General features: G+C 37.0%; 1 protein-coding gene across 2 annotated transcripts in view; it reads right to left on the bottom strand.

Moving 5' to 3' along the window:
* Positions 1–2,826: 2,826 nt before the first annotated feature.
* The window catches only part of GMCL1 (germ cell-less 1, spermatogenesis associated), a 47,441-nt gene continuing 27,578 nt past the window's right edge, over positions 2,827–22,689 (bottom strand). Inside the window, exons 11-14 of one of the 2 annotated variants that reach the window (XM_082852089.1) lie at positions 18,142–18,217; positions 12,803–12,948; positions 10,636–10,723; positions 2,827–4,124 (exon numbers count right to left, since the gene is read on the bottom strand). In XM_082852089.1, the coding sequence (XP_082708215.1) occupies positions 3,996–4,124; positions 10,636–10,723; positions 12,803–12,948; positions 18,142–18,217 (439 nt within the window). In that variant the 3' untranslated portion in view covers positions 2,827–3,995. The remainder of the gene's footprint in view (positions 4,125–10,635; positions 10,724–12,802; positions 12,949–18,141; positions 18,218–22,689) is intronic. The other variant, XM_082852090.1, reaches the window with a different exon arrangement.

Below are 22,689 nucleotides of genomic sequence, written 5' to 3'. Positions count from 1 at the left end.
AGAAGGCTGCTGTTTTTAAGGAGAACAAAGCGGTTAATTTTAAATATTAAAAGGAATGGGAAAAAAACCCCACATCTAACCTAAAGGATTTAGCAACAAAGTCTTTGCTGACTCAGTTTTAGTGGAGTTGGGTTGTGAATGGCTTTTGCAGTGGAGAGAGAACTTGTATAACCTTTTGTTTCTTTTTTTGGCTGCACCACACGACTTGTGGGACCTTAGCTCTGCCACCAGGGATCGAACCCAGGTCCATGGCAGTGAAAGGCAGTGACCACCAGGGAATTCCCTGCATAAAACCCTCTTGAGACCAGGGACCACCAGGGACTGGACCACCAGGGAATTCCCTGCATAAAACCTGGACCACCAGGGAATTCCCTGCATAAAACCCTCTTGAGATGTTTGGCTTATGCAGGGCAAAATATGGCAGTGGGTGGAGGTAAATGTAGAAGGTTTTTCAAAGATGGGAGAAACTTAAGCATGTTTAAAATATTGGTGTGAGTATAGAGGGAAAAAAAGCAAAGTACAGAAGAGAAAGAAAAAAACCAAAGGAGTAAGTTTCCTAAAGGGACAGCCCTGAGATTAACCATAGGCAGGAAAAGAAGTGGTATGTCTCTAAGTGGCTCCTCCCCCTTTAAGATGTGGGATAGAACTGTATTCTGCTAGGGCTTCCTTATTTACTGATCAAGTTGCCCGCTCTCAGAATGCAGATTATCCAGCACTGTATCTGGAAGAAAAATCCTGTTTTCAATACCTGAGTTTCTCTCATTCTAATGGCCATTTTAATGGGTTTTGAGTGGAGTAGGGCTGGGGTACTGTCAACACTTGTAATCACACTGGCTTATAACTTCCCTCCCCAACCAGACAGCAATTTTTCAGTAAAGGCAAGCTGTAAAGTATGTATGTACTCTACATAAGAATCAACATTAACCATCTGTGATTCCGGCAAATGTACTATTTTTAGCCTTGGTTGAACTTTGTTTTACCTCTTCTAGTCCTATTTTATGTAAAATCACCAGCCTTTACAAAAGTATCCTACTTGATCATTACAAATGGATGCACCTTGTTGAGTCAGTAATTTCCCCCCCTAATTTAGATGCAGTCTGACCACTAGTTAACAGTGATTGATGATGTTTGAGGTTTTTTTGCTTTTGTATCCCTGTACCGTGGACTTTGGGAAGAACTGCAAACTCTGTGGTTGGGATGAAACTGTACAATGACTTTTGTTTTTGAATGTAGTCAAGTGATTTAGGTACACATTGCTTGAAATTATGATTCAACACATCGTTCTAGGTGATTGACAGGTTATCTACCATTTGCACCCCTGGCTCTATTATCCTTTCTATTCTTTACATGGGTTCATCTTTAAGTGAATGTAACTCCTGACATAGTTTCAGCGTTAACAGTCCAATATTCTAGATCACCTTTGTTGGAGAGAACTTTCTGCAATGATGGAAATATTCTATATCTGCACTGTCCAATACAGTAGACACTAGTTACATGTGGTTAACTAAGCACTTACAATGGGTCTAGTGTGATTGAGGAAGTAAATTTTAATAAGTTTTATTTAATTTTAATTAACTTAAATTTAGAAAGCCAAATTGACTCTTGGTAACCCTAATTTTGCATTTGATGTTGAAATCTGCTCATTAATGATGGCAATCAATCCTATTTAAAGACTTGAAATGCGATAAAATGTTGGCTGCTAAACACTTGGTTAAAAAGCTAATGACTACAACATTCATTTAATTTTGCCTACCTTGCTAAGGTTCAAGCCAAATTTATTTAAGAAAAAAAAAAAGGAAAGGTACACTCATATCTCTCTTTAATAATTTAGCATGGAACTCTAGAACATTTTCTCTTAAGGACCTCTTCTTTACTGATAGCCAAGTAAAAATAATTATTAGTGGGTAAATATTGTTTTCTAGCCCTTGCAGCTTAAAAAAAGACTTGGCAAAGGTTATAAGGCAAAAGCTGACAAACACCTTCATATATAATAGTTTATATGATACTTCAGCTGACACTTTTAATACTTTATTGAAAATATTCCAATTATAAAGAATGAAAAGTATGCAAACATTAAAGTATTTGGTAAGAAAACAAAAGCAGATCTTTACTATCAATGTGAAGTACTAGCTGACAATTACCAGTTTCTCCAATGAGAACACAACCTACTTATGACTGAACAAATATTTATTTTATCTGTGAATGACATAAGCAATTTGGCCAGGAAACAAAGAATGGACAGGAACCATATGTAATTCCAATTTGATTAATTCATATAAGTGAAATGAAATAATTTTACTCACTAATATACTCAAATTTTAAGTATCTTTACTCCCAAGATTTGGAAAAATTCAATTATTCAAAGAATTCAATTTGTTTGGTATTTATTTGTATTTTTTAATATGTAAGGGTGAGGAACCTCTGATGTTACCATAGATAGGAAAAAAACAAAAGCATCTCATGGAAGAGATATATAGTTATAGCCAAATACAAAAACAAGAAATGAAGCCTCAATACAGCCAAATTATTGTATTTTTTACTACAGTTCTAGGGGTAGAGATAGGGAAGGCATTTAAAAGCTTCCTTTAAATTTACCATGAGGATGAATTTTGAAAGGACAAAAGTGATTTATGAATCTATGGACATATCACTAGGGAAGAAAAACTAGCAATAAATTCTAAAAGTTAAATCTAATTGGAAAAAATCTAACTTGGAAAAAAATTCTGGTTTCAACTAATTTTTTTATTTTGGTCATTTTATATAATAGCTGATTCTTTTTTCCAAATGAGTATTTATTTGTACAGATACACAAAAGTAATTCCCATTTTTCTTAAAACATACTAAAAATATACATTAACCACAAAAAGTACTCACTTTGACTGGAAAGACAATGAGTATGGCTATTTTCAAAACAGCAGTAAACACAAGAAACCAACATATATAAATCATGACAAATGTACATCTCATTTTTGACAAAAATAAGTTCTATTTGTATATTAATGTTTTATTATCAGCTTCTATATGATATCCTCCGACCTTATTTACATTTACTATGAGATTTCTAATAGCATGTGTAACTCAAAGGCACTCAATTCAGAGGTTATAAAGTCCTGAGCTTAAGTAGGAAATAGGATTCCCAATTTAAAAAATTTGAACATAAATAAAAAGATCACAGAATATGAGAATGTTTAAAGTGTAATATTTGGTACATAAATAATCTGTGACCTAATAATAGAGTTGTACAGAATGTCAAAGAAAAGACCATGTAAGGCAAAGGAATATCCTCAGAATCCAACTGATTTTCTCCCCCATCCAAGTTCATTTGAAAGTCTGAACCTGATTTTTTTGTTGTTAAAGTCTTAGTAAAGCTAAATATCAATAAAAAGCAAAATAAAATAGCATGAAAATGTTTAAGTTAAAGAAAAAGTTCCTCAGTCTTCAAAACCATGAAAAAAAATTTAATGATTAAAAACATACATAGATTGGAAGAATATTCGACTAGGAGGAGGAATCATAAAGAGCAGTTGAAAAAATTAAAGGACAGCTTTAAACACACCAACTGAAACAGCATTTATAATTGGCCAAATTATTCCTTTAGCATTCTTTTAGCCAAATAAAAATAAAACTTACAGATGGATAATCGAGGTTCACTAACATTAGGTAGGATCAAAGTTCAAGCTAAAAATTAACTCTATATTTGGTTGCAGAGAAATGTGAAATTTACCTACGGCAATTTTCTACTGATGCCAAATTAAAAAGCATAAGTCGACATCTTTATAACAAACGGTTTGACAGATATTTTCTTGGCTTTAAAATGTTTTTTTAAATATGCATAGAAATATAATGAGGATAAGAATAGTCTTCTGTATTATCTGAACAGTTCATAAGGCCTTTGTCACTGTTAGTCACCTTAGATGTGAATATCTGCAGGGCCATTAAATTAAATCTGGCCAAAAAAGTTTACAAAGTGCTACTGTTTCCAGCTGATGAGATCCTCAGTTTTCTGGATTTTCTGGATGGTGATTATTTTCAGTTCTTTTTTCTGGCGATATATACAGGAAGTTACAGCAGATATATAAAGGGAAGATCAGAAGCCTGCTGTCCAAGTTCATCACTACTTGTTCCTATAAAACAAATTTGTTGCTTTAATAATAATAGTAATATTATCAAAATAAAACAGAGAACCAAACTATTGAATTGAGTAAACTGAAGGTTAGTATGGTGGTTAAAAGTATGCATCTGGAGTCTGAGAGTCACTGCTCAAATCTCAAAACTCCCACCCACTAGCTGTGTGACCTTTGGCAAGTCACTGACCTTATCAACTACAGCTTCCTTACTGTAAAAGGGGACAATAAGAATACCTACCTCATATGATTACACTGAGGATTAAATGAGACAACGCACATAGAGGGCTCACAAAGCCAGCTATATATTAAGTAATAAATAACGGTAGTAATTTTCATTACTGAAAAATTTCTAATCAAGTAACTACATATTTTATGAACAGATACAGTGCACAAATACACACACTTCTCATTTGGCTTCAACGTCTGATGGTCTTTATGTATAGCAAATACTTGGGATGAAGGTGGGGAGTCATTATTATCACCAACAAGCATGGTTCCCACTCTTGTCTAAGATTTCCCACTGTCTCTAATGCAAACACGTTATTTGTCTCTTGGAACCTAAAATACATTATCATGTAAAATCAGTTTCAGGTTCAGTTACATGAATACACATGAGAATGACCTGAAATTCCACAGAGACAGGAGTTGATACTACACCTGAGAGTGACGAATGGAACCCTCACTCACTCAATGCTACAGATCTCTGGAACCCTTTACCAGCAGTATTTGGTGAACAGAATAAATCCTCAGAATATAAGCCGTAGCACTGACATGAGAACTCCTACTTTTTAAATACTTGGATACTGAAATAATATGCATTAGTTTCACCTTTATACATTTTGGAGAATATACTATTAAAATACTGTTTAAATCTAGAATTTAAAATTTTTAACTGAAGCATGTGCTCCTGCAATGAAGAGGGACTAAAACTGCAACATTTGAGTGATTGACAAAGGCTCAACTGGACACAGCTTGTGTTGGGGGAGCAGCAAGATAAATTTGGATAAAGAAGGTAGGGAATAGAAATGTGACACACACACACACACACACACACACACACACACACACACAATCTCTATGTTCTCCAAAATGGGCAAAGTGGTGTTTTTTTTTTTTTTTAAGTTAGTGAACAAAATGGATACGATGATAGGTCAGGTGAAGCAATCACCTGGGCTGATGGTGCTAACAGGGTTAAGCAGAGAGCAATTATGTCAAATCATAGTTGATCTTTAGATGCTTGAGTCACCCTGGACTAGTCAACATTTGTAGCAATAACCTGAGTGAAGGCACATGTACTAAGTTTGTTGAGGACATATGCTTTGACGATATGTGTATCTGATGACAAAAGCAAGATTCTCTACCACGACCAAACAAAGACTCCAAGGAAGATTAGCATTCTGGTATCTGAATATAGTTAAGGTTGGTGGGGGAGAGTAGATCAAAGGGCCAACTCTGGGAAAAGAAGGGATCCATGCGGACATCACTTGGGGGCTGAATGGACATACCAATTTCTGAATATTGAACTGTATCAATCCCCATTTCCCCTCCCCAAACTAGACAGATCTAATTCTAGCTTCATCAAACCTTTAACTCCACCTGAGGGCTCAATTTACACCTACATTTGCATTGAAGCATCTTTATAGAAAAGCTCCATTTTCCTTCTTCCACTATGCAGTGGAAGCAGTGAAGTCTACACATCACAGCATCAGAGTGGTGGTATCTTCCTGGGTTTTCATCTCTGTTTCCAGACCGTTATTTCTATCTTCTCTGCTTTTCTGAGGCTCATGCTACTTACCTGTACTATAGCTCTATTACTGCCCTACATTCTATTTATAGGTCTAAGTTCCAGGATCCATACATCCAATTCCCTACTAGAAATCTTCACTTAGGCATAAAGCAGCTCAAATTCAAATCATCAGCTACTGAATACTACCTATTCTTTCCTTTCTTTCTGTGCCATCTATACTTTCACCCTTGCAATTGGCTTTGATTCCCCATCCCAGCTCTTACATGTCTCACCAGGTTACTTTTTTTGCCCACCCCTTAAAGACCAGTGTTCCCTAGGTTCCCCTCCTGTCATATTCTTGACATATTTTCCTGTAGCTTATCTCATCCAATCATTATTTCTAGCCCAGGCGTTGCTTATAAACTCCAGACCCATTTATCCACTGGTCTATCAAATTCTCACCTCAATGCCTTCAAATTAAATATGCTTTAAACTGAATTCATCATCTCTTCACCCTCACTTTAAGTCATGTTCATTTTCCTTCCTATAATTCAAATATCGGTAATTATAGGACAGATTATTATTACCACTATAATTAAGTTGCCCAAGTCACAAAACCAGGTACTATCTTTGACTTCTTTGTCCTCACCCTCACACATACTTAAGCACCAAATTTTATCAATTGCACCCCTTTATTTCTAGAACCCATCAACAATTCTTCATCTTCATTGCTACCTTCCATAAGGTTCTCACCATTTCTGATCTGGATTATAGCAATAGCTTCTAAATTGTCTTCTGTCACTATCATGTTTCTAGTCCTTCTTACACATTTCTGAGAGATCCTTCTATAGTGCAAGGATTAAAGTTAGCATAGTCCTGTAAGAGGGATAGTTTTAAAATAAATATATAAAAATCACTAGCTTTCCTATAGTCATCAAAAACTATTTATAAAGGATTCATTTCATGTTAGTAATTAAAATATAAAATACCTAGCATTATACTTCCAGGAAACATATAAGAATAAATACGGGGGAAAACTAAATTTTAGAGATGTAAGGGAAGACCTGATTAAATGTAGAAAATACCATATTCCAGAAGGGAAGATATCAATTTCTCACAAATTACTTTATATTTAACAGTATATAGCAAAACCCTCATAGGATTTTTTGAGAGGAAACTGGACAAAATGATTCTATACCCCATACAGAAGAATAATCATGCACAAAGAACCCAGGGATTTTTGAAAAGAGAAGGGTGAAGGTGAATTTGCATTACTGTTAATAAAATTCTTTTTAAATTGAGTCTAATTAAAACAAAGCATTATTGTCTCCACAATAAAATCAGTAAAACAGAAATCTCAGAAATGAAACCAAGTATATAAGGCCTTACAGTATATGATAAAAATGGCATTTCAAACACATTGACACATCTGATACACTTTAGATGTATCAAAATACTCCAATGAAAAAATAAAAGGAATAGGAAAAAACCCCAGATGACTATATAATCCCAGTTAGAAGGCCTAAATAGCACATCGAAAGAAGAGCTCATTAAAGGAAGAGATTGATAGACTGTTTCATGAAGGGTGAAAGATAAATTACAAAAATGGAAAAAGTATAGCATATCACAAAGTTATTATTCTTAATATATAAAAGGTGTTAAAATTAACAAGAAAACAAACACCTTAATTAAAAAAAACAAACATAAACTGTCAATTTACACAATATGTTCAATAAGTAAAAAAAAATATCAGAAACCAAACAAATGAAAACTAAAATAAATGATTTGTTTCCACTTATTATATTGGGAGAAGGACTAGAAAGAATGATACACTTTGTTGCGTATGCTCTCCTGTACTACTGGAGGGAGTGTAAGTTGACAGTAGTTTTGGAGGGCAATTTGGCCATTAGAAAATATATACACCGGGCTTCCCTGGTGGCGCAGTGGTTGAGAGTCCGCCTGCCGATGCACGGGACACAGGTTCGTGCCCCGGTCCGGGAAGATCCCACATGCCGCGGAGCGGCTGGGCCCGTGAGCCATGGCCGCTGAGCCTGGGCTCCGCAACGGGAGAGGCCACAACAGTGAGAGGCCCGCGTACCGCAAAAAAAAAAAGAAAAAAGAAAAAAAAGAAAATATATACACCATTTATTTGACAAGAACTCCACTTTGTGGAATTCATCTTCTAAAAAATCAGAAAAACATATAAAGATACATGTACATTTTTTATAATAGTGAAAAAAATCAACTTTATCCAAAAAAGCATTATTTAAATTATGGTATATCTAAAATAACTCTTATGCAGTAATAAAAATGATGTTGTGGATATATATTTATTGACAAGAAAAGCTATCTATATACAACAAAGTGGAAAAAGAGCAGGCTACAACATAGTTAACAGTAAGATAAAATTTTGGAAAAAAGATATAGGCGATGAAAAAAATATCAGCGGTGTCATCTCTCAGTGGACTATGTATGATTTTTTTTCTGCTTATTTTTATTTTCTATTTTTCTATAACAAACGTCTATAAGCTACATAAAACACATATGCAACCCCCCAACTAAAATCCTTCCATAGCTCTCTAACAGAGCTCAGGAAAAAGTCCAAACTCCATCCATAGCTCATCATGCCCTGGCTCTACACCTACTGAACCCTTCCTCTTCCAAACCTCTCCATTCCTTGAATGACCCATGTGCTGCCTTGCCTCTATCTTTTTAAATTTATTTATTTATTTAATTTTCGCTGCGTTGGGTCTTCGTTGCTGCGCGCGGGCTTTCTCTAGTTGCAGTGAGTGGGAGCTAATCTTAGTTGAGGTGCACGGGCTTCTCATTGAGGTGGCTTCTCTTGTTGCGGAGCACAGGGTCTAGGCGCACGGGCTTCAGTAGTTGTGGCACGTGGGCTTAGTTGCTCCATGGCATGTGGGATCTTCCTGGACCAGGGCTTGAACCCGTGTCCCCTGCATTGGCAGGTGGATTCTTAACCACTGCGCCACTAGGGAAGCCCCCTTGCCTCTATCTTACTCATCATCTGAGGCTTGGTTCAGGTATCCATTCACTTTTCAACTTGTCCAGAAGAAGTTTTCCCTGAACTGTGTCTCTGCCCCTCCCCCAATAACCACACCCGTCCCCAACCCCACAGTAAAGGTTAGAGATGTCTCCCTCAACGTTACACACTCTTTGAGCCCATCCCTCTCCTTCTACTTAGCTATATAAGCTCCTCTTTATTTCCTCCACTCCTAGCATAGAACCTAGCATGAAGTAGTAGGGACACAAATGCTTGCTGAATGAACAAATCAAGGAACACTAGGAATACAACTACTATCTTGGCCTGGTGCTTTTTAATTAAGTCTCTGGCTGCTTTGAGCCATGACAATTCTTTTTTTTTTTTTTTCCAGTATGCGGGCCTCTCACTGTTGTGGCCTCTCCCACTGTGGAGCACAGGCTCTGGACGCGCAGGCTCAGTGGCCATGGCTCACGGGCCCAGCCGCTCCACGGCATGTGGGATCTTCCCAGACCGGGGCACGAACCCGTGTCCCCTGCATCGGCAGGCGGACTCTCAACCACTGCACCACCAGGGAAGCCCCGACAATGTTTTTTAATGAAGTTCCAAGTTGAAGGTAAACATAGATATTGTCCATGCAGCTCAAGAGGGTGAGAGGGACCAACAGAGAATTCCAATGGAGGCAGATTTGAATCTTCTTATGTATCTACCCTCTCACTTACACCTACCACACGACAGAGCTCCCTCTCACTAAGAGTTCCAACAATGGTTGAGGAGCCTCTGTAAGAATGCTGTTAAAGGAGTTCTCATACAGGGTAGGTGAGGTCAGAACTATCACTTCAAGGTTCCTTGCAGTGCTAAATTTTGATGTTTTATGAGAGTCTCTTCAGTCTGAGGAAAACTGCTAACTTCTAATAATTTATGTGAACCATAGGCTCCAAACCCTTTATTAAAACAGTATGTCCTTTGGAATGGTGGTTAGCTTTACTAGAAATAAACATCCTTGATTTTTAACAGCTCTCGTTTTACTTTTTGAAACTGGTTTACTTTTTCATCATGACATTTTGAAACTTCTACATGCATGTGATTTATGAAAAAACAAATGGCTTTAGAGATAATTTTGGGAACATTACAGACATCTGTCATTTTAGAAACCTACTGTGCTAGAGGATAATGTTCACTTAATATCTAGGAGCTATGGAGATATACTGGATTGTCTTTAAGATATGTTATTACTGTATAAATAAATGAACACATGGAGAAAACAATTAAGATTCATAACTTTGTGAAGATCATGTTCAGGATGAATAATTATTTCCTTATTGTCAGCTCTGCCCCTCAAATCAAATTGGTTTTCTTTCTTTTTTTTTTTTGGCGGTACGTGGACCTCTCACTGCTGTGGCCTCTCCCCTTGCGGAGCACAGGCTCCGGACGCGCAGGCTCAGTGGCCATGGCTCACGGGCCCAGCTGCTCCGCGGCATGTGGGATCCTCCCGGACCGGGGCACGAACCCGTGTCCCCTGCATCGGCAGGCGGACCCTCAACCACTGCGCCACCAGGGAAGCCCTGTTTTCTTTTTATTATTATTGTTTTTGGTCTTAGTTACACTTCTGGTAGAATGGAGTAAATTATGCAAAAGTGAACATGGTACTTCCATACTTACCTTCAAAAAATTCTCAAACCAATCTTTAAATCAAACATTAAATCTACTTAAGAATTTTCAAAAGAAGAGTCAAAAGGCAAATACTATAATGAAAAAATTAACAGAAAAGTAATCAAACATACCTGGTCCTTTTCAAGTGTAAGTATTTGATAGCCAGTTGTTCTACTACATATTAGTTTTCCACTACTATCAAAAGAAGCCAAACGTAATCTAGAATTAAAAACACACACACACACAAAAACTAATGATTTTTTAAAGCACATATCAATTTAAATAAGCCCTACCTTACTTTAATAATTACTTTTTTCTTCCATATTCTTTTAATTTTTTAAAATCTCTTTAAGTCTTTTATTTGTTAAGAATTTAAAGTCTTTTCAAACTATAAACTGATTCCATTTAGATTTACAAGCTTGTGCTATTATACATATCTGAGATATAAAAATAATTTATAAGTATGCCTTTAAAAATTAATTAATTAGGTTACAGCAGGTCTTAGTTGCAGCACATGGGCTCCTTAGTTGTGGCATGAGAACTCTCAGTTGCAGCATGCATGTGGGATCTAGTTCCCTGACCAGGGATCGAACCCAGGCCCCTTGCATTGGGAGCATGGAGTCTTAGCCACTGCGCCGCCAGGGAAGTCCCCGAGTATGCCTTTTTTATTGTGATAAAATATACATAAAATTTACCATTTTAACCATTTTTAAATGTAGTTCTTGGCATTCAACACATTTCACACTGTTCTGTAGTCATCACCTCCATTCATCTCTAGAACCTGTTCTTCTTCCCCAGCTGATACTCCGTACCCAGTAAACATGAATTCCCCATTTCCCCTTACCTCAGCCCTTGACAATCACCATCCTACTTTCTGTCTCTATAAACTTGTCTACTGTATGTACCTCATGTAAGTGGAATCATACAGTATTTTTGTTCTTTTGTAACTGGCTTATTTCACTTAGTGTAATGTCTTCAAGTTTCAAGCTGACATGTTATAGCACATGTCAGAATTTCCTCCCATTTTAAGGCTGAATAGTATTCCATTGTAGGTATACATCACATTTTGTTTTTCCGTTCATCTGTCAATACCTGGGTTGCTTCCACCTTTTAACTGTTGTGAATAATGTTGCTATGTGTACAAATATGTTTGAGTCCTTGCTTTCAATTCTCTTGGGTAAATAACCAGAAGAGGAATTCCTAGATCATTTTGGTAATTCTATTTAATTTTTTGAGGAGCTGCCACACCATTTTCCACAAACTAAGCACCATTTTACATTCCTACTAGCAATGTACAAGGGTCTAATTCCTCCTCATCTGCACCAACACTTTTGTTTTGTTTTGGTATTAGCCATCCTAACGGGTGTGAGGTGGTATCTCACTGTGGTTTTGATTTGCATTTCCCTTATGATTAGTAATGTTGAACATCTTTTCATGTGCTTATTCGTCATTTGTATATTTTCTTTGGAGAAATGTTTATTTAAGTCCTTTGCCCATTTTTGAATCAGGTTGTTTTTTTGTTGGGGAATGTTAGGAGTTCTCTATATAGTCTTATCAGATATACAGTTAGCAAATATTTTTTCCCATTCCATGGGTTGTTTTTTCACTTTGTTAAGTGTCCTTTGACACACAATTTAATTTTGATGAAGTTCAACTTTTTTTGTGGTTGTTGCTGCCTGTGCTTTGGTATCATACTGAAGAAATCATTGTCAAATTCAATGTCATAAAACTTTTCCCCTGTTTTCTTCCAAGACTTCTTTTATGGTTTTAGCTCTTATGTTTAGGTCTTTGATCCATTTTGAGTTAATTTTTGTGTATGGTATAAGGTAAATATATGACTTTTAAATAATCCGTTCATTAAGCTATTTTCCATTTTGTCAGCATCCTCTCCAGAAAAATATTGCCAGCTCAACTATTAGGCAAAGTTGGACATCTGAAATCCTATAGAAAGTGAAGGAAAATACCAGACATGTTTTCCTCTAAGAATACCTTGTTGTATTTCCAGTTTAGACCTTTTATTTTCTAGGAATAGCAGCAAGGCAACAGCTTCAAGCCCAGTATCAATCCTACACCATTCATATTCCAGCCCATTCTTTCTTCCTGACATACTAGATCTGGGTCTTATAATTTTGATTATTGATACATTTTGTAGGAATGGAGCTTTATCATTTCCTTGCAGTTTCATATATATTGTATCTTACCAAAGTTCTACTATTGTTGGTGTAAATTATGGTTTTATTTCATTTCTTATAGTTCTTTTAGAGTGAGGAAGAGTGGGGTGGGAAAATCTCATCCTACCTAAATGCTATGCTCCTTCGAGGTTGTAAACTGACAGATCCACTACATGGCTGATTCAGTGTATTGCGTTTGAAAATGATGTATCGATTGGTGTAAGTTACAAGCAGGTCAAAGCCGAAGTTAAAACCTGTCCACCGCCAGCAGTACTAAAATACAAAGGAGAAAGATTTACTTCAGTTTATCATATTAGCAAGTCAAAAATAAAAAGTTCAAACTGTCTTTTCTTTTTCTAATTCATTTCAAGTATTTCTGTCTTATGGGTCCCTACTTTTTGTCAGTGCCTTAAGGCTTAGCACACACAATATATCTGTGATATATATACAAGGTTTGCCACATAGACATAGTATATATCAAAGCCAGCAAAAGCAGCCTCTGTGATCATTATTCCTTCGGGTACTTTCCTAATATCGTCTCTTAATGATCTGTTTCATCAACTCTCCACATTTTATCATAACTAATATGTTAAACTAATTAGTTTATCATAACTAATATGGCTTAGTTGATAGTTATAAGCTATACCAACTCTAAGTAGGTATAGTTTAGGGGACTAGGAGTCTAGATAGAGGTAGTAAGAATCCGCTAAAATTTTTCCTGCTTTAAAAATACTCTGAAATACCTTAAGTGATACCTTGTGTGATCTCTCTTATATGTAAAATCTAAAAAAAAATATGTACTAAAAAAAAAACAAACCCTAAGCTTACTGATACAGAGAACAGCTTGGTGGGTGCCAGAGGCGAGGGGTGGGGAGCGGGAGAAATGAGTGAACTGTTTTTTTTAGTTTAAATAAATTTTAAAAATACCCTAAAATACCTTAAGGAACTAACCAACAGATACACAACTGAGTTATTTTAAATACCATCATGAGGTTCACAAGTTTGTTTATTCTATCACCTAATAGTTAATGAGAGACTATTAAGTAAAGTGGCATTGTATAATGAAGTAAAGTTAGGACTTCAAGTGTTTGGTTGACCCTCTGAATTACAACATTAAATCAAGAGTTCACTGATATTTATTGAGCACATATTTTGTGCCAGGTACTGCTCTAGCCATTAAAGAAATGGCAGTAAAGAAGTTTCTGCCCTAGTAAATGTATATTTTAATACGTGTGTGTTTGTGTGGAGGAGGAGATGAACAACAAACATGAAATGGGATGGAAGAGGACAGAATAGAATGCCAGGAGAGAGTGACAGGGTAGGGGAGGTGGGCTGGCAGCTGGGGAGCCTGTTGGTTCAGGCAGGTGGTCAGGGAACATCTCTCTAAGGAGGTGCTATGAGACTAGGGTCCTGAGTCAACTAAGGAGTGGACGGGGTAGCTATCTGGGGAAAAGTGACTTAGACAAAGAAAACAAGTACAAAGTTCTGGAGGTAAAAACATGCTTGGCACATCTGAGGAACAGCAAAAAGGCTATGTGGCTAGGGCAATAACTGAGGGGGACGGAGGCTGGAGATTAGTTCAGAGAGTCAGTCAGGGGCCAGAAAACATATGGCCTAGAGTCCACAGTAGGAAAGAGTTTGGATTTCTTCTAATTGTGGTAAGAGGCTAACGGAAAACTTTAGGGAAGGATGTAACATGATCTAACTTGCATTTTAAAAAGATGATTTTGGCTGCTGTGTGGAAAACAGAATGTATAAGAACAAGAGTAAAAACAAGGAGAGCAGTTATGAAGCTACAACAGTCCAGGCAAGAGATAATGGTGGCTTGGACTTGGGTTGTAGTGGTAGATGTGGTAAGAATATATTTGGGGGACTTCCCTGGTGGCACAGTGTTTAAGAATCCACCTGCCAATGCAGGGGACATGGGTTTGATCCCTGGTCTGGCAAGATCCCACATGCTGCAGAGCAACTAAGCCCGAGCGCCATAATTACTGAGCCTGTGCTCTAGAGCCCATGTGCCACAACTACTGAGCCCATGTGCCACGACTACTGAAGCCCATGCACCTATAGCCTGTGCTCCGCAACAAGAGAAGCTACTGCAATGAGAATCCCGTGCCCCGCAAGGAAGAGCAGCCCCCGCTCGCCACAACTAGAGAAAGCCCATGCATGGCAACGAAGACTCAATGCAGCCAAAAAAAAAAAATTATATATATTTGGAAGATATATATTCAAAGGAACTTCTTATGGACAACAGATATGGAACAAAAGAAGGAAGAACCTGAAGTGTGGAGCTTATGCAGTGGATGAACAGAGGGGTTATCTATGGGCTGGAGAATACTTGGGAAGGAGGAGTTTGGGAATGAAAATCAAAGAGTTCAGCTGGAACCATTATATTTGAGAGGCTATTAGAATTCTAAGAAAGATGTCAAGTGAGTAGCTGGATACAGGAGTTAGGAATTGGTGTAAAGTCATGGGACTATAAGAGATCACTTAGGAGTCAGCATAGAGAGTACAGATATGGAAGAAGTCCAAGTACTGAGCCTCCAGTCACACCAACATTTGTTGAGAAAGAGAAGGATCTAGCAAAGACTTAGAGGGAGCAGCCAACGAAGCAGGAGGAAAACCAGCACAGTATGCTGTCCTGGAAGTCAAATGGAGAAAATCTCCGTGGAGTGAGTGAAGAACTCACTTGTTGCCAAGAACTTTCGGAAGACTAAAAACTACTCGACTTGGTAATGTAGGAATCACTGGTGACAATGGCACAGCGTTTCACTTGACTTTACTGGAGTAAATGAATTGGAGTGGATACAGGCAACTTTTTTCAATGAATTTTGCTTAAAAAGGGTGCAGAGAAATGGAGTGGAAGCTAGAGGGGAATGTGAGTCAGGGAATGGTTTAAGATGGGGGATGCTGTAGCATGTTAATATGCTAAATGAGAATGATACAGAAGAGAAAAACTGATGATGCAGGAGAGCGAGGTGATGACTGTAGGAGCAAACTTTTTGAACAAGTGAGAAGGGATGGGGTCCATTATAAGAGGAGGTGGACTAGGATAGAAGCAGACAGTTCATCCATTCTAGTAAAAGGAAAAGCACAGCACACGGCTGCAGATGCAAGGAGACTGGTAGTATTGTTGGTAGGAGGATGCACAGATTCTCTTCCTACTGCTTTTATTTTCTGAATAAAGAAAGAAGCAAGGCCAATGGAAAGAATAAGGGTGGTAGCATTGCCCTTTTGAGAAGGTATGAGAGTTACTCCAGGAGTAGGAGGATAAATTCACTAGGGAAATGTAGGAGGATCACCATTTAGCACTAAAAACCTGCTTGAAGTTTACAGTTACAACATTCAAGTGAAACCTGCTGGGGTTTGTATGGTGTTTTTCTTTAGTCACGTTCATTTGTATGGAAGCAGGCATGGAATGCATGGAAAGGTGGGATTTAACAAGAACTGGGGTTTAGCCTGGTGAATTTGACTGAGTGAAAAAGGGAAAAAGGAAGTTAAGAGTATAAGCCAGGGACCAATTTTTTTTTCACCTTGTATATTGTTTTTAATTAATTGTTACCTACAAAAGTTCCCAGCCTTAATTTTGCTCAATAACTTTTTAAAAATAAATTTATGTATTTATTTATTTATTTTATGGCTGCAATGGGTCTTCGTTGCTGCGCACCAGCTTTCTCTAGTTGTGGCAAGCAGGGACTACTCTTCGCTGCAGTGCACGGGCTTCTCACTGCGGTGGCTTCTCTTGTTGCGGAGCACGGGCTCTAGGTGCACGGGCTTCAGTAGTTGTGGCATGTGCCGGCTCAGTAGTTGTGGTTCGCAGGCTCTAGAGCACAGGCTCAGTAGTTGTGGTGCACGGGCTTAGTTGCACTGTGGTGTGTGGGATCTTCCCAGACCAGGGCTCGAACCCATGTCCCCTGCATTGGTAGGTGGATTCTTAACCACTGTGTCATCAGGGAAGCCCTGGTCAATAACTTTTTAAAGTTAATTTTTATTGGAGTATAGTTGCTTTACCGTGTTGTGTTGGTTTCTACTGCACAGCAAAGTGAGTCAGCTATACATATATACATATATCCCCTCTTTTTTGGATTTCCCTCCCATTTAGGTCAGCACAGAGCATTCAGTAGAGTTCCCTGAGCTATACAGTAGGTTCTCATTAGTTATCTATTTTATACATAGTGTCAATAGTGTATATATGTCAATCCCAATCTCCCAATTCATCCCACCCCAGCCAGGGACCAATTTTAAGATGGAACATAAAATATAAGTCAAGTAAAGAAAGAAGTAGGGATGTGGTGAGAGGGTAATGGGGAAAAGATAGTAAGAACAATGTATTGTACATTCTAGTGGGGTTAAAAAGTTGTTGGGAGTCCAGGTACTAGAGGGAGAGTGCTAGAAAGATAACACGAGGTGGAGTCTGCAAGTGGTATGCTTAAAATGGAAATTTTGAAGAGGGTACATGAATTAGTGATACAAACATTGAGGATATGCTTATAAGACATTGGTTCCTGAGGTAGGGTAGAGCACAAAATCACGGAGGGAAGGAAGGTCAGGGAACAGATGCTAAAATCACCAAGACTGATAAGAAGAGTAGGGAGAAAGAAAGCCAGCAAGCCGAGCGAATGATGGCCACAGTCAGAGTAGTGAGTGGTGCAGAAGTATGCACTTCAAAGGAGCTGTGATTCAATGACGATGAGGGTGGAACAAGGTCTGGAAGCGACAATAAGGAGGACTAAGGAATAAATAAGATGCTATTCCTCTTTCATACTCTGAAATTATGAATGCAAACATAAAATAATGAAACTTTCAAAATTAAAGTTAAAATTAGGGAAAATCTGGGAGAAAAATAACCAAATGGTTATCTAAATTAGGCTGAACTGTTTTCAAAGATGAAAATTACAATTAGGGTAGAGTTTTTAAAAAAATGTAGTTCATGTCTCTTTAGTGGCTGTAAAATCAATTTAATGAGTCACAATCAGCTTTTTAAAAAAAATTAAGTAGAAATACATCTATAGGACAAAGTAGCTGTAAGCACCGTTTTGTAATACTTTTGTTTCACTTATATGCATTTGTACTGGGTGTTAATGAAATACATAATTTTTAATGTGGGTAGCAATCAAAGCGTTTGAATGTCTTTGATGCAGGGTAACTGTAAAATAGAAAGAATTACTTTTAAGACTATGTAACAGCTCCCATTTAACGTCTTATTTATCTTTATTTCTGGTTTGCTGAGGGATCTTCTCATATCTCATATCTAGACCCAGAAAGTTCAACAGTCTCAGGGAAGGCTGAATAATCAATCACCACTGAGTATGTAACTCCTTGCCCAGGAGATCATGCTACAGAAACTAATCCACAGAAAAGCTCTTCTGAGGTATAATATGTATCATGATTGTTATTGAAAGTATATTTTGCACTAATAGTACAACAATTTGTGTAAGACTATTAAGAGTCACAACCCATACTTACTTCACCATCTTTGGCAAGCTTTCTACCACACCTCATGCTATTTCCCTCTAGCTCTTCTTTATTGATTTCTTGAGGCCTAGAAATATATATAAAACATGAAATCTCACAGAAAATCAGCAACTAATATTTGAAAAATAACTGTGAGTTACAACAAGAGAAAAACTTTCTACTAGATTTAAAAATAAAATTTTGTAGTACAGATAAAAATCAAAATGCAATGATTAAATCTAGCCCATTACCTCTGCTAAATAAAAAAAAATTTAAATCTTTAGTGTTTCATTTATTGCCTTGACTTCTAGAATACTTTTACTAGGGCCCAGTGAAACCAGAGAAGAGGGGGAAATAATCTATGAGAAATTCTGCTTACCGAGAAAATAAAACACTTAAAAGTCTAACTACTAAGTAAAATTAAATTAAAATCTATTATTTAAGACGTGACTTGGTATCACCTACCATTTGATATTATTGTTTCGCACACAAGCCATTTTTTAAAGTAGTACAACTATACAAACTCAGTATTTAATAGAAAACAGCTGTAGAATTTTATCAGTTAATTTTTACTTGGCCCTCTTACTTTAAAAACCTTAATCAACTAAGAGAAACACTGTTATTTCAAGATGTAATAATAAAATGACATTATTATTAGCTTAGAATTCCAAATGATAAAATACATTCATTCATATACAGCATTTATTAAGTACCTAGATACTGGGGCCATCTTCATCATCATTATCTAATAAATATATTGAAACAAATACAATACATAAAAAATAATGAAATGGAAATAAAACTAATAAAACATATCCTTGACATCCAAGAGCTCAGTCTAGCAGGGAACTAGACATAAGTAATAAGATAATAACGTGGAGAGAACTGATGTTAACAGCATGAAGAAGGCACAGATTTATTGCCTGGGATTAAGAGTGGGGATAATAACAGAGGAAGTATTATTTGTGCCTGAGAGGGAGTTTGTTGGGGTAGACGTCAGGGGTGAACTCTATGCAGAGGAAGGGCATTCCAGGTAGAAGGACTAGCAAAAAAGGACCGGAGCATGAAAGGGTACTAAATGTATGAAGAACTTGGTGCAGCTGGAGCCTAAAATGAGCATGAGAGGAGATAAAGCGAAAGGCATTTGGGACAGACTGTTGAAGGGCCCCACAGGCTACGTTCACAGGAGTTTCAAATTTTCCTGTATATAAGAGAGAGTTCCCATGTATTTGTTCTGTTACTTTAAAATTTTTTCTTACGAAAACTTTCAAACATATAAAAGTAAATAGGGACTTCCCTGGTGGCACAGTGTTTAAGAATCCACCTGCCAATGCAGGGGACACGGGTTCAAACCCTGGTCCAGGAAGATCCCACAAGCTGTGGAACAACTAATCCCGTGCACCGTAACTACTGAGCCTGCACTCTAGAGCCTGTGAGCCACAACCACTGAGCCTATGCGCCACAACTACTGAAGCCCACACACCTAAAGCTTGTGCTCCGCAACAAGAGAAGCTACCGCAGTGAGAACCCTGTGCACCACAAGGAAGAGCAGCCCCCACTCGCTGCAACTAGAGAAAGCCCATGCACGGCAATGAAGACCCAACACAGCCAAAAATAAATAAATTTAAAAAATAATAAATAAATAAAAGCTTTGCTTAAAAAAAAAGTAAATAGTACAATGAGCCAAATTTTCTCACCATATAGGTTCAATAATCCTGTTTTAGTTTTACTCCCATTTCTCCCCACATCCCTCCCAACTAATTATTATTGAGGCTGACCCTCCAGACATCATATCCTTTAATCTGTAAATATATATCACACATAAAGCAATAATCCCTAACTATCATCTAATGTCCCTGGTCTTATTTAAGCAGGGAAGTGAAATTATATTTCTACTTAGGAGGCTAATCCTGTTGGCAATGTGGAAAAGCGTTTGGAAGAGGAGAACCCTGGAGGGAGACTTTACTAGATTATAACCTAGAGTCAATGGAGTACACTGTCTTTCTCACTTTAGCAGCCCTACAGTAGCGAGCAGATACTCAGTATGTGTGGAAGAGAGTGCTTCATTAGGGGCAATACAGTCACATACATAATAAGAATGCAAGAAAGCCACTTATTCTAACTCAGTCTCTTCGGTGAGACTCTATATTAAACTCAAAAAGGATACAGATGAGAAAAGTCTTGAATAATAGAGAACATCCAACACTTAAAAACTGAATATACAAAAGAAGTAGGTAGGATGGTTTATAAAACATTTCATACATTACAAAATGCTTCAAATCTGAATTCCAGTAAATAATTAACTCTCATTTTTTGGAGGGGTCTCCTATTTCAACAATCTTACTGTATTTGTGCAAGATAAGTATGCTATGAATATATTTGGGAAAAGATGGGATATAAGTTACAAGTAAAGTAGAAACTAAGAACCCTGGATAATAATCTTGCAATCATTATCTTAAGTTTATAGAACCCTTTCACACACTCACTGTTTAGCTATAAACACAACTAGGCTATTATTTTAGGAAGTTCTTTAGTGTATAAAAATAAATTAAAAGAGATCAGGGCAGAAAAAAATTTAAATGTAAAACCTTTTTATGTACTCACAGGTGGACTGTCTCTTCACGCTGCCTATACCAAGGAACTAGTATAAAGATCAAACAATAAATGTGGAAGTACTTCACTGAACTGCAAAGCACTACACATTGAAAGAACAGATAATATGCTTTCTCTTAAAATGAAGACAGTACATAAATATTTTCTAGAGGGGTCATATGCTTTTGATGAAGGCACCTGTGTAACCAGATGGGTTAATTCACCTTACGCTCAAGTCTTCAAAAAAACTATTACAGGGGACTTCCCTGGTGGTCCAGTGTCTAAGACTCCACGCTCCCAATGCAGGGGGACTGGGTTCATCCCTGGTCAGGGAACTAGAGCCCGCATGCCGCAACTAAAAGATCCCACGTGCTGCAACTAAAAGATCCCGTGTGCTGCACCTAAGGATCCCACGTGCCGCAACTAAGATCTGGTGCAGTCAAATAAATAAATAAATATTTTTAAAAAAAGAACTTAAAAAAACAAAACAACCCCTATTATATTAGTGAGAATTTGACAATACTGCCACAAATAAGAAAATTGGCTTTACCTATACATATATATGAAGATCATGCTTTATGAAAGCATTATTCCAGGTAATATTTCAATAGCTTAAAAGAATATCAAAAAAAAAAAGAATATCATAACACTAAGTGAAACAAAGTATATCAATTATTCAATTTTACTAATATATAGCAAGTGACAATACAAACATTGTTATACTAATTGACCAAAAAGATATTTATAATATTGATAGTTATAGAAATATAAGAATAAAAGCTGATTACATGATCTTTTTCTCTAACAGTTCTTGACTTTAATACTGTTACTGGTTTTTCAACATAATGAATACATTTAAAAATTCATAGCAAAATCCATATACCTGTGGTCAATTAATTAACAACAATGGAGGCAATAATATATTAATACAATGGAGAAAAGACAGTCTCTTCAACAAGTGGTGGTGGGAAAGCTGGACAGCTACATGCAAATCAATATGAACACTCCCTCACACTATATACAAAAAAACTTCAAAATACTTTACCTAAGTATAAGACATGACACCATAAAACTCCTAGAAAAGAACATCGGCAAAACATTCTCAGATATTAACTGCAGCAATATTTTCTTAGATTAGTCTCCCAAGGCAAAAGAAATATAAGCAAAAATGAACAAATGGGACCTGACCTAATCAAACTTAAAAGCTTTTGCACAGCAAAGGAAACCATAAACAAAATGAAAAGACAACCTAGGGAATGGGAGAAAATATTTGCAAATGATGTGACCTACAAGGGGTTAATATCCAAAATATACAAAGAGCTCATACAACTCAAAAAAACAAACCACCCAATCAAAAAATGGGCAGAAGACCTAAATAGACATTTCTCCAAAGATGACATACAGATGGCCAACAGGCACATGGAAAGATGCTCAACATCAATAATTATTAGAGAAATGCAAATCAAAACTACAATGAGATGTCACCTCACACCAGTCAAAATGGGTATCATCAGAAAGTCTACAAATAATAAATCTGGAGAGGGTGTGGGGAAAAGGGAACCCTCCTACACTGTTGGTGGGAATGTAAATTGGTGCGGCTCCTATGGAAAACAGTGTGGAGATTCCTTAAAAAACTAAAATTAGAGCTACCATACCTAGCAATTCCACTCCTTGGCATATATCCTAAAAAGATGAAAACTCTAATTCAAAAAGATACACGCACCACAATGTTCATAGCAGCACTATTTACAAGAGCCAAGACATCGAAGCAGCCCAAGGGCCCATCAACAGATGACTGACTTAGGAAGATGTGGTATATTTATATACAATGGAATATGTATTACTCAGTCATAAAAAAGAATGAAATATTACCATTTGCAGCAACATGGATGGACCTAGAGAATATCATACTAAGTGAAGTAAGTCAAACAGAGAAAGACAATTATAAGATATCACTTATATGTGGAA

Source organism: Leucopleurus acutus (genome assembly GCF_964270905.1).
Source record: "Leucopleurus acutus genome assembly, chromosome: 12".
In the NCBI taxonomy this organism is placed as follows: domain Eukaryota; kingdom Metazoa; phylum Chordata; class Mammalia; order Artiodactyla; family Delphinidae; genus Leucopleurus; species Leucopleurus acutus.
Note: the sequence above shows the minus strand (reverse complement) of the source record. Positions and strands in the feature narration are given on the sequence as shown.